Genomic DNA, 15171 nt, shown 5'->3' on the forward strand with positions numbered 1-15171 from the left:
AGGATATGACAAATCATACCCCTGCAAAAAGAGACGGAGTTAGTGGAAGTTAACGGAATCACGCAAACTGTAAAAATTTTTATTACTGCGGTTGTTTCAAGTGAGAGATAGTGAAAGTTAGTATTGCAAGTGGTCTGACACCCAAATATAAGTACATAAAGTGCACTTTACTCCCATACTCAGTGCAATAGGTGCACTTAACAGTTGTATGTTGCATTTTCAACCTAGTTGCATCAACACCAACCACATCATTTTTCTTGCTCCTTTATTTTTAGGCCTACCTGTTTGAGGCTTGACCTATGGTGGAAGAGGTTTAGGATATGGGGTCTCCGTCCATTCCTCTTCACCACAGATAGGCTCAACAATATATTTGTAGCATTCCAAGAAAAGGTCTTTAGTAAAATATTGATGAATAAATGTTTCATAACCTTTTTTACTCCATGTTATGCATGCACAAGCATGATAACATGGGATACTGATAATTCCCATTTCTTGCAAGCACATTTATGTGCCTCTAAGTCAACCACCATCTCATAACCTCCAGCTGTCATGGTGGCCAAGTATCTTGCACCACCACTCCATAAAATATGGCATCCTTTGCTTTGGTCAATTGCCCTACATACAAATAGTTTGTTAGGTCTCACACACTGTAGAGGGGGTGAATACAGTGTATAAATACAATCAAATCGAACTTTTAATATTTCAAGTAACAGAAAACAAACTTTATTGAAACAATAAACTCTGCTACAATATGGAACTGTTACCTCTCAGTGATGAATAATTATCACGAGAGCTGCTAGGGTTACAATGAATAATCTTCTCGAATATGATAACACTTTTTGTGTAAACCCTATGTCTATGTTTATATACTACACAGTTACAAGATAATCGCTAATTGATATGGATATAATTCTGCTTCTTAAAATATATCAATCAGATATCTTTTCTTCCAAGTATTTTATTCTTCATAGAACTCCTTCTTCATGCATATCTCTTCTTATGTTTATCTTGATCTTCTTACCTTAATCAGCTACTATCCTTATCTGAACATACTTCAGCACTTAAGTTCTGATATCCATCTTCTGATGATTATCTCCTAATAATATAAGTACTGATATCCTTAAGTCCTGACTTCAAGTAAGTACTGACTTATCATGTTTAAGTAAGATCTGAAAACTAAACATAAATCATATTAGCCATGACATTATCAAATATATCTAACAAGCTCCCCAACTTGTAAATTAGCAAAATATACAAGTTTAACAGATATTTGATGATATAAAAAACATTAAGTACAAATGCATGAGAATTAGACTAGATAACTACAACTTACAGTCCCTTAAGATTTACCAATATTTAACTTCTGATAAAACTTCAGTCTGTACAAATATCAGAATTTAAGCAGTTGTAGATCTTGACTTTGGCTTCATCTTCTGATCTCTCTGATGTCAGGAGTAGATCTGAGATAGTTCTTCAACAAACATCTCTCAGCATATCTAAGTTCATTCAATCATTCTCCTTTAGCATCTTTAAGCTCTGCATTATCTTCACCAATTGAAAGATTGCAGCCCTGAGATCATTAATCTTTTCTTTTCTTATATCCTGATCTAGTCTGATCAAATAAGATTTATCAGACTCAAGATTGAATCCACAGCCCTGTAACCCAGAAAGGTAGTTATAATTTGAGCAATCTTGGGTTTCATTTCACTATATCACCCTTGTGATCTCTGTACTTTGGAACATATGTTGTTATCAGACTTAACAGAATAAAGTCTTTTCTGTCTCAGAATCTGATCCTTCAAATAGTTTGCAGCACTTCCTGTCAATCTGTCATCCACTTGAAGTAAGAATAGTACATGCTCCAATTCTTCAAAATACTTCAAAGGAATGGCATTTTGCCTTATATGATAAACCCTACCATCTGTCATGAAGTACATACAAGATGTGTTCTTTCAAGTAGGTATGGTAAACCATTTGTACAGATTCCAGTTGATTCAATCTCTCAGGAGTTGCTCCAATACTGGTTTACTCAAGGAAGTTGGATCATTGGTAGTGTTCTGTATTCTTCTTTCATCAGCACTTCCCAATCCAGTTTTATCTCTTGCTTCCTTTCCTGTAACTACTCTTGCTTCAAAATCACTTGCAGCAGTCTTCAAAGGTTGAGTCTGTTTTGCTTTAGTGAATCCTGGTAGGAATGTCTTTGGTCTGTCTTCTGATATCAAGTTAACTTGAGCCAGGTCAGAGGTTGTTTTATGCCTATAATTCTAGTTGACATAAATTGGGAAAGATTGTTAGGAATATGTTATAGGCTTGATGATAACTCACCAAAACACCTCAGTAGATTTAATTAAGTGATTTTGTAACTATCAACGAATAACCATACTTGTTCATCCGTTGATAGAGTACCTTATATTTCAATAAGTTTTTGTAGTACATTTCTGTATACTGTATTAACTTAGAAGTTTAGAAGTTGTGGAATATTCTAAGTCATGTTGACTACTAGAATGATATGCAAAATAGGTCGACTAATTGTAAATATTAAATACCTTGTAATTTTGCATAAGTGAAAACTGTATCTACTGCTAAGAAGATACTTTCGACGGATAAACTACAAAGTTTCAGCGGATGACTCAAGACACTTTCAACGGATTGTCCATTAGAGACTCAACGGATAACTCACGTGGACTATCAGACGGATAACAGTGAAGTCTCGACGGATAACCAATTCAAATAACAGTTGAAAGTGATTTGACAGTCACATGTGTTGATTGTATAAAAAGGAATATGGCATCCGATATGCAGGTTTGAGAGAACAAATAAGCATTTCCATTTCCATGCTTACTTGAAGAAATACAAAGATGCTGGATAGAGAAATGAAGGAACATGTGAATAGACTTAGATATTTGTTTTATCTGTTTGTATTTTTCATGTGTAACTTGGTAATATATATAAACCAAGAGAAGCAAGTAGAATAATTATCGATTGAACTGAGAAATAGAAAAAGCAACATATGTTATGAATTTCTCTGTTCTCTTGTAAACACTTATAAGCAGCTGTGTGCATTCTTGCATCACAGAGTTCTCATTCAAATATATATCTCTGGTGGAAAGATCAATCCACCAGAAAGTTTTTAAACCATTGGTTTACTTTGTGTCTTGAATACTTAAATCTTTTATTCCGCCATTTTGCTTATTCAAACACAATTATAGTTTGCAAAAAGATTTTTATTATTTCAAAAAGTAACCAGAATTATATTAAACCCTCTTTTATAATTCTATTATTAGATTGTTAGGGTATAACAATAAATACACTTGGATATACTTATTTTTAAGGTTGATCCACTAAGTATATATCATACCATCTGAGAAAATACAACTTGCATTCATTAAACATTCTTTATTTTCTCTAGTTTATTCACTTATATTTATATACATAGAGTTCATAGTTTCACTGGTAATTTCTATTAAAACTTGTATCGTTCAACGTGTAAACATTTATTGTTGAGTAGTTAAGCTTGGATAATAAGGGTTCAGGGAGTTGGATTGCCAGAGAAGGCTATATAGGTTTGGTATAGGGCTTAAAGGGCAATTTACTCAAAGAAATAGATCAGGAACAAGGATAAATGGAGATATATTATTGAATCTTATAATTGTATCATTTAGGTGATTAATAATATATTCTTTTACCAAGTTGGTAAGACCTAGACTATCAGGAAACACCGATAACAAAAAATGGATATTTTCAAAGTAAAAAAAGTTTAAATTTAGGATTTATATGTAGAAATTATATTTATAAAGTAAAGAGTTCATGGTGTAGGTATTAAAATATGAATAGCGCCGGTCACATTTTTAATATCTTTCAATTTTAATATTGTAGTATTGATATGTGATAATATTATTAAATTTTAAAATAAATATATGAGAATAATTATATTCAATATGAACAATATTCTAGAAACTTAATATTTTATATATCCAAATTTGAATCCGTCAAAAATATAATATAAAAAATATTATATCATTAATGTTAATAAAACACAATTATTATATTATATTTAATTATTTTTTATAATCTTTTATTTGTAAAATAATTATTATATAAATAATAATATTATGGTATAATCACGATGCACATATTATAAGCCAGCATTTTGTTAAACTGATACCAAAAGGTAAATTGTTAGACGTGACCTCAGACCACAGACATGAATAAAAGAGTGACACCTTGGGTTCTATGGGCTTAAATTCAAATTTATTTTTCTATTTTCAATTTTATTTACTTAGCTCGAATTCAAATTAAACTGAATTTAATTTCACAAAATTTAAGTGAAAATAGAAAAATAACTCTCACCTTTTTTTTTTACTTTCTTAAGGCAAGATCCCAGCAAACCAAAATTTAAGTGAATTTAATAATATTTTAATATTAAGAAAGAACAAAAGATTAAGAAATTAAAAATCTGGAAGGAAAAAAACTCAAACACCAAACTATGTACTGTCATAGTTTCACACCAAAGTTAGACAGAAAGCTGATTGTTTAATTGAATTAAAAGAATTAGTAGTAAATGTAAATAGACTTGTGAGACATGCATAATTTGAAAATTAGATAACTGCTAAGAATACACATTGGGTATTAAAATAATTTGTGAACATTTTATTTTCAAATGAGCCTATATAATGATTTTCAAAATTTTGGATCTTAAAAATATGGGCCATGAGCAGTCACTCGTATGGGCCTTGAGGAGGTCGTCAGTGATCACACCTAACTTAGATATCAGCCCGTTTAGCTTAAATCTAGAAGCATTCAGACCTTTTTAGTAGATAGCGTTAAAAATAAGGGAGAATACAAAATAAATTATTTCATTACAATTAACTTTGGGACAAATTTGGGGATGGAAATGATGAATCAAAAGAGAACTAAGATGGAGCACCTTAAGGAGAATTGCCTATCATTAATATTATCATTCACATCACCCAGGGATACATGTAGAGTTTCAGATGTTTCAACAGAATTCAGGTCGGCCGGTGATTCGGATGAGTTATGGAACACATTTTTACCACCTGATATTAATCAAATTCTTAGGAGATCAATCTCCACCTTGACTTACACCTCTAAAAAACAACTTTATTTTCTTCTCTGTGACTTATCCTACTGGACGATGGCAATGTGGTAATTTTCTCAATTATTTCTTGATTTTATTATTTGTTTACAAACTTTATTTCACTGTATTATTTTTAATATTTAATATTTAATATTTTGATATTTTTTGATATTTTTATATCCTTTTCTATAATTTTTATTTCAATAAAGATAGTTTTTAAAAATATTAGATCCAATATTTTTTTAGTAAATATAAGTTTTAATTAAAATAGTTATATGTGTTTATGTTATATGTATGTAAAATAATTATTCTTATTAAATATAATTTCAGTAATATTTCATTAATGTAAATTTTTGTAATAAGGTTTTAAAAATAAAATTGGTACTAAATTTTTAAAGATGAGATTTAAAGATGTATTGATGTTAGAATAGATTATATATAAAACCTAAATATGTGTTGAATTAATATCAAGATATTTATACGTATTTTAATGAAAAATGCTTATAAAATAATTGTTCCTGTTGAAAATAAGTTTTAAATATAAGATATTATTTTTTTTAATATTTATTTGTGATTCCATTACTTGTATTTAAGTGTGTATTCAAATATCAAAGAGGGAAAATAATATATAGAAACAAACTAAGGAAATGCAGGATTACTTTTTTTTAGAGACCAAAGTTTACAATGTGTTTTACTCCATATATATAAATTTACTCAGTACCATTTTTGCATTTTAAATATTATAGATGTACCCTTATGTTCAAAGACTAATTTATGTAGGGACATAAAGATTTAAATATTTCTTTATTTGTAATTTATGGTCTAAATTGACATATTTTTTTTCAAATTTCTCCACTAAAAAAATTAGTTGTAAGATGATATTATCTATAACTATATGATTATTTGTAACTATATGAGTGGGAGTAAAGATTAAATAGTTGGCAACCATAATTTTATAGTTTATTCAAAAAAATTATAAGTAGGTAATAGAAATTAGAACCATATTTTTGGATAACTCTTGTATTTGTATTATCATGGAAGAGAATGGTCCATAAACTTTTAGTTAGATTGCCTCATTGATCAGAACTCACCAACTTGATCTCATTTTTGTTCTAACAAGTTTTTGGATTGATAAAAGAAATGGAAAGAAATGTTTAATGGTAGCTGCTAGGCAACTTGCAATTGTTCCCCGGTGGTGGAGCTGGTTATATGATAGTAACTCAAGGTATCTTAATAATTTTTTTTGTATTATTTACATACATGCAAATGTACATTTTGCTAAATTGCTAAATACTAACCTGGTTCTAGCTACAAATACTTGTGCATCTCTCTATATAATCACAGTAACTTTGTAATAAGTATTTTCTTTCTAGTATGATAAACTAATAAGTGTGGGAAGTATGGTCGATGGTTGTGGTTAGAGGATTCACTCTAGTAGAAACTGTTAGCTTGTGTGTTAAATTGTACAAGGCAACACTATTTTTCATGCATACCTCAATTGAAAAGAAGCATTTAGGCTGGTCTTTTTAGTTGTTAGGGTGATAAGACAAATTAAGAGGTTGTTTAGAGTTCCCACCCATCTAAGAATACCATTTTCTTTTTAAATTATGCATTTATATAATTCTGCTTAATATTTTGATAAAATATATTATGAGGTAATACTTTTTTCTGAAAATAAGTAGCAAAACAATATTATGAAGGGTATTTTTTCAAGATTTTCACTTTTTATCTACTAATAATAACATTTTAATAACAAAAATTTGAGCTTTTGAGACAAAACCTTTTTGTTGAAATTTACAATCCCTTTAGATATTGGCTTTTTGGTTAAATTTTTTTACAGTAAATAGTAAAACGGTACTGCTAATAAAGATAAATACAGCATTATGCATATTTATTTCCTGAATAAATACAAATAATAAGTCTATATTACATGTAGCCTAATCTATTACCATAAATTATTTCAACAACTTCAACTCACCATCACACCCAACCAACTAACAATTTAAAGATAAATCTAAACAATTTTAACTATTCTCGGTCTTCATTTGTGAATGCAGGTCACGTAACATAACATTATCTTATAAAAGATGTAAATCTCTTTAGGCAATTACCGTTAAAAATTATAGCATTGATAAAAAAAAGTGTTGTTCACAAAATTAAATCTTTAATAATATTTTTAATATGCACATATTTGATGTTTAATGTTTGGTATTATTTTTGATATACACATATTTTGATGTAATTATGGAAAAATAATGTTTTAGTTGAGATTTAATAGTAAAATTAGAACTCCAAGATTCTATTTTCAAAAGCATATTTCGTACAACATTTTTTGGTCAAAAACACTTTTCTAAAGATCAGATTTTAAAATTTTATCAAATAAGATTTCAGCTAATTTTGAGAAAAAACTCTAATTATGTGTGTAACAACTCCAAATTTGGGGTGTAATCGAGCCGAGCCGAGTCGAACACTCCTAGACTCGGCTTGAACTCGATTAAAATAGTTCAGACTCGAGCTTCCAGATCGACTGAGCTTTTAATTTAAAGTTCGAAACTTGACTCGTAAAAAATTTGGTAGGCTCGAGTTCGGCTCGAAAACTCGAATTTACTTCACTAAATATTAACAAAAACTTGAAATATAATCCGTTCGGCTCGAGTTCGATTCGATAACAAATAAATAATATATAAAAATATAAAATATTGATATAAATATATATATATATATATAATAAAAAAACTAAAAATAATAGAGACTCGATAAGACTCGCTAACCTTACTGAGTAATCGGAAGCTCGAACTCGGCTCAGTTACAAATTCAAAAAAATGGAGCTGGAGCTCGAGCTCGGCTTGATTAATTCTGATCCGAATTGGAATTTTTTACGAGCCGAGTTCGAGTAACTCACGAACATTTTGACTAATTTACACGTACTCCGAACACATGGTAAGTGATGAATATGATTAAAGACATCCTATCATCGCATGTATCATGCATTCATGCCTCAATGTATTATCATGTGAACAGATTTTCAGAGGAGGTTGCTGTACTTGACAAAGGGCGGTGTCTTGATATTCGTGGCAAAATGAAAATTGGAATGTTGTCTCCTCACACCACTTATGAAACATATCTTGTCTTTAAAATATATGAGGATGCCTGCGGACTTGATTCAGCAAACACATCCATTAGATTTGTTAATGAAAGAGAGGAGGTGCCTGATGATGAAGCTAGCACAGTTTATCCTGATCCAAGAACATCTGCACACAACATTGAGCAACGAAATGGAGTGCTTAGTCGGTGGAGGAAGGACGAATGGATGGAGATTAAGACTGGAGAGTTTGAGACTGGTGCAAGAGATGATGATGATGAGGTGGAGACCCGGTTTATGTCAACTGATACAAATATACTCAAGACTGGCCTTATCGTACAAGGTATCGAGTTTAGGCCTAAACAACCCATGGCCGTTGTTTAATGAATTTATCTGTTGGCATGCTTTATTTTGTCTTTAAAAACTTTTCTCATGTAATATGAATTATCTGTTATTTGAAAGATGTTGATGAATTATGCTTTATGTAAAATTTAAGGGTTTTAAGACATGGTTGTTTGTATTATGGTGTGTCCAATTTTAAGGTCCACTCATAACTGAATATAATTTTCTTTATCTAAGCTATCTTCAATCATAAATTTATTTTATAATACCTCATTCGTAATATTTTACCTTTTTAACTTTAAATCACTATTTTGTTTTCAATCACGACTTCAAATTTACTACAAACGTTATTATATGTTTAATTACATATAGTGGACTCAATTTCTCCATACACATCATGAGATATGTGTTATTTTATTATTTAATATTGTAGCCTTCTCTAATATTCAGTATAAAGATGGCTGCTTTATCTCTACGATATTACTTCATATTTGAAGTGAAACTGTTCATTATTCTAAATATAAAGTTAGAGAAGGCAGTCATTGAAGATGATTTTTTAAAATTTTAATTTCAAATATAAAGAAATTGGTGCTTATAAAGTTACTATTGGAGATTGCCTTACTGGATGACATAGGCTGAATCTCCTCGGGATGAGTAAAATTTAATATACATAACTTGGGAAAAAAAAGCTCTGGAGGAAAATATCTCTTTAAGCTACTCTTTTGAGGTGCTTTAAGTTACTAGTGATCGAATTATCGAGTAATTCAGTTAAATATAATTATTACATGGAAATTGAAGTAATTAAATTTCACTAGGGACTCGGGAGAGTGGCCTGCTAAAAATTAGTGATTGATCGGTTCGGCCAAGCACTTATAGTCTATGTACTCATTGTTAGATAATGAATAACACACAGAGGGGGGTGAATGTGTTTTAGTATTTTTATACTTTTCTTGAAGTTTTTATGGTTGGAACAAAGTAAATTAAATCTTACAGTGAGATGTGTTAATACCGAAATTAAACAAGCAATAACAGTGAACACAAATCTTTTAAAACTCACTTAATTTTATATTAAAATTAAGAATGTTTTGCTACAAAAATTCTAGGCTCTTTGTTGCTAATGAGCTTAGCTTCTTCCTTGAGAGAATGCAAGATTTTTATAATCTAAATTGTTACATCTAACAAAGGACCAGTGTTAACTTTATATGATAGTTAACTACTGGTTTACACAGTGTGTAATAAGAGATGCTATTCACTTTAGTAAACTGTCACTAATCATTCAATTTTAGGACAAGTATATCTTCTATTTCTGGCTTAGCATATCTTTGCATACCGTGTTAACTTTGATCTTCCGTTGTCAGTTAATCTTCACCCTTAATCTTGCATACTCTTCAAGCTGCTTTTTATAGACTTGTCAATCCAGTTGTTTGGATTGTTTGTTGATTATTAATCTTGGATATTGAATTGGTCTGCACTTTGTACTTTGAGTTTTACCTCGAGATCTCCAGTTTGGTATATAGAGAACTTGACATCTCGATAAGTATATTGGCTTATCGAGATCTCTCATTACTCTATAGTTTATTTGACTTATAGAGATCTCTGAGTTCTCTATAAGAGAATTTAGCTTGTCGAGATCTCTCCACTTCATGTCTTCACTTTGGCTTATAGACATCTCTGAGTTCTCTAGTGACTAATTGACTTATCGATATCTCAGAGTTTTTAATGATATTTGACTTGTCGATAACTTCAGAGTTCTTTAGTGATATTTGACTTGTCGATAACTCTGAGTTCTCTAGTGAAGAAATGACTTGTCGATATCTCCAATCTTTATATCTTCAATTTGGCTTGTCGATATCTGTAAGTTCTCTAGTAGCTTTCCTGAGTTCTCTATAAGTCATTCTGGAGTTCTCGAATGACTTCTCTATAACACTAAATCTGTGACTTGTAGAGAACTTGACTTAGAACATTTTTCTCAAAACAGATTTATTCAACTCCAAGATTCTTCATAATTCTTCTGAGGCATGATCTTCTTAATCTTCTTCCAGATAGAATTCTTAGGCTTGATACTGTTTAAAAAAAAGACTCCAGTCTGCTCTTTGACATTTTTACAGACTTTAAATGTTACAATACAAAATGCAAACTAAGATTACAATACAACTTACCTAGGGTTGTCAATTTGACTTAGTCTTGTTATTGTACAATCATGTCTTGCACAACAGTTGTGCTTGTTGCGAATAAGTTTTAAATAAGTAATGATAATTAAGTAAAATATAAGAGTAAAAAGGTAAAACTAATATATAGGTTTATATTAGTTTATTTCGCTGGAGACATTGTATCAAGTCGACCAATAAATTACCTTTAATTTGAATGTAATAAAGTAATACATTGAAAGAATAATTTAATAGAATAATGTTAGAGGCCCCAAATTAGTACCCAAAACGGATCTCAAATGCCACATGTTCTGGTCTAGTTAGTACGATGCAATTAATAATAATGGACCTCATGTATTCACATAATTCACATAAATTTAACCAATAAAAATATTCTAAATTTCCAAGTCATCGATATCACATCATTTATGACAAATTTTAATACTTAAATTGATATGTATGATACTACTAAATTAAGTATGGGTGATTAAATAAGAACAAAACATAAGGTAACTAAAACAAAAAGGTAACTAAATATTTAGCGAAAAACGGTAACTAGATAAACCAACTAAATAATTAAAAATAAGTAACTGAATAAACACAACTAAATTAGAATGAAAATTAGATGTTCGGGGGAGTTCTAACCACGTGCCGCAAGTGAAAGATTGTGATAATGAAGATGAATTGTTGTTGCTGCTTGGCTGCTTGTGTTTGAGATCGGATGGTACGTGAGATTTTAATTCATGTTTTTTAATAATTCATATTTATATCAAAAAAGTAAATTTTATTTTAGAAAAATTAAATAAGGGTAATTCGATAAAATCAGCGTGTACCAAAAAATAGGTATCAACGACCAAATTTTGAATGTTTCATCTATTATAATATAGTATAGATAGATGGATAGATAGTATGAATTAGAATTTTAGTTTGTAGAAAAACTTGAATTTAACCTCAATTAAATAATATAGAGTTTGATATAAATTACAATTTAAATTGATAGATGAATGTTACTTCAATATCAGTTATGATTATAATTATAATTATAATTGACAGACTAATTAACTAACCAACAAAAAAGTATATAGTTCGATATGAATTAGAATTAAAATTGGAATTGACTAATTAAGTAAGGATAATTAGATAAAATTAGCGTGTAACAAAAAAACAGGTACCATATACCCTTACTAAGATGAATATGATTTTTTCCTGCTACCTTGTTGTGTATTTGAATCTGGTGACAACATGTATGTGTATCGATTTTTGGTTTGTATTTTTTTAATATTTTATACCCGTGTAGGAACTATAAAAGATAATTTATAAAAATTATATGCAGGGGTAATTATGTAAATTTATCTTTTACCAAAGAATAGGTATCGTACCAAAATTTTTAATATTTGGTATTTTATATGACAGTAATAAATAGATAAGAGATAGATTGTGTTAGCGGAGAAGGTCGATTTCTACCTGTAATCACAGGACCCTGTTATTCAACCCATGTAAAATATATATGTTTTTATGTTTCTTTTCTTACACTTTTTAGGGGATTTTTGGTTCGGCTCATTCTGGTATCAGGTATGGGTTTCGTTCATTCCAAACCCATACCTGGTGTTTGGTTTACTGTTTTTGAAATCTGATACCCATTCCTTATACCCATCTGGAATCAGATTTGATACCTTAGTATGGAGGTGGGTTTGAAAAAGAGGTATAAGGTATCAAATTAAATTTTATTATTTTATTTTTATATTTAAAGTTAAATATAATCTTAAAATATATATTTTAAATATCATGTTGTTTAATCTTAAATAGGTTGTACTGATTTTTATTTAATACAAATTAGTAATATTTTATTTTATTTATTTTAAAGTTATAAATTAACATTGAAATTTTAAAATTTTAATTTTGTTAATCACTTATATATAATTTTTTTTTGTAAGTTGTATAACTAACTTAAATTTGACATATGTAACTTATAAAAATTTGATTCAATCACTGAATAAAAAATATTTAAATTAAACAGATTTCATTCCAACACCGAACCAAACACATTATATGAGGAATGATTCATCAATCCCATACCAGTCTAACCCGATTCCTTATTCCAAACCCATACCGTTTTCTGAACCAAATGACCCCTTAAATTGGTTTCATAATTCACATCCACCCAATTATAAGAAAGTAAAATAAAAAATATGAAATGAAAGACCACGTCTTCCCATAGAAGAATAATTGTTATATTAGTATTATTATTATAAATTATGTAATAAGTAATGCAATATTATAAACAAATTTCTTTGCCCGTTGTCTACATATTATATAGATATATGAATAATGGCAAGCTTGAAATCAATCTTCGTATGGATAATCGTCGAAAACCATTATTAAAAAAAATATAAAATATATAATTTATTTTATTTTTCATCATATATAATAAATATTAATTACCAAGTTAAAAAATGAAGTTATACAAGATTTTTATCTAAAAAAGTCATTGAAATTTAACTAAAAAATTTAAAGTGGTTCCATAGTAGAATCACAGTAGGATCACACTTATTCAAAATTATTCCACTATCGAATCAAATTTAAAATAATTTTTTATTAAATTTTAATTGTTAAACTTTTTATTAAATTAAATATAATTATTATTCGAGATTAGCATCGACTATTTATATTTTTTGAAATAAAATTTTATAATTTATGAAGAGATTGTATAATAGAATCAATAATTATCCACCGTTCTTCGTATAAGAGGGTTTTCCACTAAGTAATGGCCTATGAATAATAGTTCTTATTTCTCTTTATAATATACATACTATTATTATTTTATTTATTTTTATCTTAGAGAATCTATAGCCGCTATCTTTCGGGTGCGCACCGGGTAAAATCCACGGGATCACGTAATAGCCTGTAATCCTGTGAACCAAGATAAATCACACTTAAGCGATAACATAAATCACATTTAAGCGACATGCTCTGGTTCAAGAGACATAATCATAAATTCTCCTCCCCTTGGATTCGAAACTGTGACCAACAAGATAATTATCCTGTTTTTAATCAACTGACCCAACCCTCTTTACTATTACTTGGTGCCGCCGTCATTATTTTGGGGATTCATAATCTCTTTTGAGTTACGTGAACGAGGACAATTAAGCCCCCGTTTGACAAAATTGGTAATATACATACACTATGGTAAAGAAGATCAATAAATAGAGAAGAGATAATCATATTTCAAAATCTGTTGAACCATAATCATCGGAGAAGTCACGTGATCGTTGCGCATAATTTACAGGCAATAGTTATGCATAATAATGTTTCAAAAACGGGAAATTTCAGGGTAAATGTAAGTTTCACGTGAATAAAACCATGGTCAAGGTACTGTCTCGTTTATTATTAGATCAGATCATGTCTAGTTTATTATTGCTAAAATTTATGTTGGTTAAACTTTACTTATTTTATATAATATTATATATGATCAAATGCATGCTGTTAATGATAAATCCCGTGTGAATCAAACCACGTGCTAAGGTATTGTCTTGAAATTTTGACACACTATTTTATACACTATTTTATACACTATTGTGAACTAGGGCGAGGTCATCACGAAATAAAATATAAAATAACAATCATTTAACCTAAAACAATATTAAAATATTAAAAATTTATCCTACTCATCCTTCCCATTAATTCCTTCTAATCGGTAAGTTAATCCATCAGTTCCGACGGGTATCAATATTTTAAGTTGCTAAAATATTGAGGCCTAGATTTTCATATTATAGAAACTAACCTTACAATCCATGCGATACACGTGTCTTCATTAATATTTTTATATTATTTAAAATTATAATAATTTTTTAGATCATTATCTTATTAATATATTTATAAATAATAATATAGATATTTATTGTTAGCGGGATTCGAACCTGAATATTGGATAGTGTATAAATAATAATATAAATATTTGATGCTGGTGGGATTTGAACCTGGAAGTTTTAGTGGTGTATAAATAATAATATAAATATTTGTTGTTGGCGGGGTTTGAACCTAGGAGCATGACTAGTGTATATTTTTTTAGTATTTGAATTTAACGGTCATGATCACTTGATTAAAAAGATCCAACGGTCATAAATGGGGATAACCAAAACAATCAAAAAAATGGGTATACCAAATTATATGCCATTGCGGTTATTATTGTATACTAGCTTATGACCCGTGCGATGCACGGATTGCTTTTAACACTTGAATGATTTTTAATAATATAATTATATCTTAAAATTATTATATTTTGATATATATATTCAATAGTTGAAAAATAAATTGAAGAAAATGATAAGTTCTAATAATAAATATTGTGTGATAATTTGAGACTTGACTGAAAATAAATAATATAATATTATTTGTTATTCACGGGACTCAAGCCCTCAACCTATGGAAATTGTTAAAATAAAGAATATAAAAATTTAAATATAATAAGTTGTTGACGGAGTTCGAACTTTGGATCCATGAGA

At 29.1% G+C, this 15171-nt stretch overlaps 1 protein-coding gene across 1 annotated transcript; it reads left to right on the forward strand.

Annotated features, from left to right (window-relative positions):
* Positions 1-7920: 7920 nt before the first annotated feature.
* Positions 7921-8564, forward strand: LOC141661207 (F-box protein PP2-B15-like). The gene is made up of 2 exons (XM_074468193.1): positions 7921-7991; positions 8120-8564. The coding sequence occupies exons 1-2, from the start codon at positions 7921-7923 to the stop codon at positions 8562-8564; spliced, it is 516 nt and encodes a 171-aa protein (XP_074324294.1).
* The last annotated feature ends 6607 nt before the right edge of the window (positions 8565-15171 follow it).

The sequence above is a fragment of the Apium graveolens genome, chromosome 5 (genome assembly GCF_009905375.1).
Source record: "Apium graveolens cultivar Ventura chromosome 5, ASM990537v1, whole genome shotgun sequence".
Taxonomy (NCBI): domain Eukaryota; kingdom Viridiplantae; phylum Streptophyta; class Magnoliopsida; order Apiales; family Apiaceae; genus Apium; species Apium graveolens.

Bases quoted from the DNA above. Each gene is read 5' to 3' on its own strand.
- LOC141661207 (XM_074468193.1), top strand. From the start codon at position 7,921: ATGGAGCTGGAGCTCGAGCTCGGCTTGATTAATTCTGATCCGAATTGG. The intron at 7,992-8,119 runs GTAACTCACGAA...TCATGTGAACAG, and splicing joins TTTTTACGAGCCGAGTTCGA to ATTTTCAGAGGAGGTTGCTG.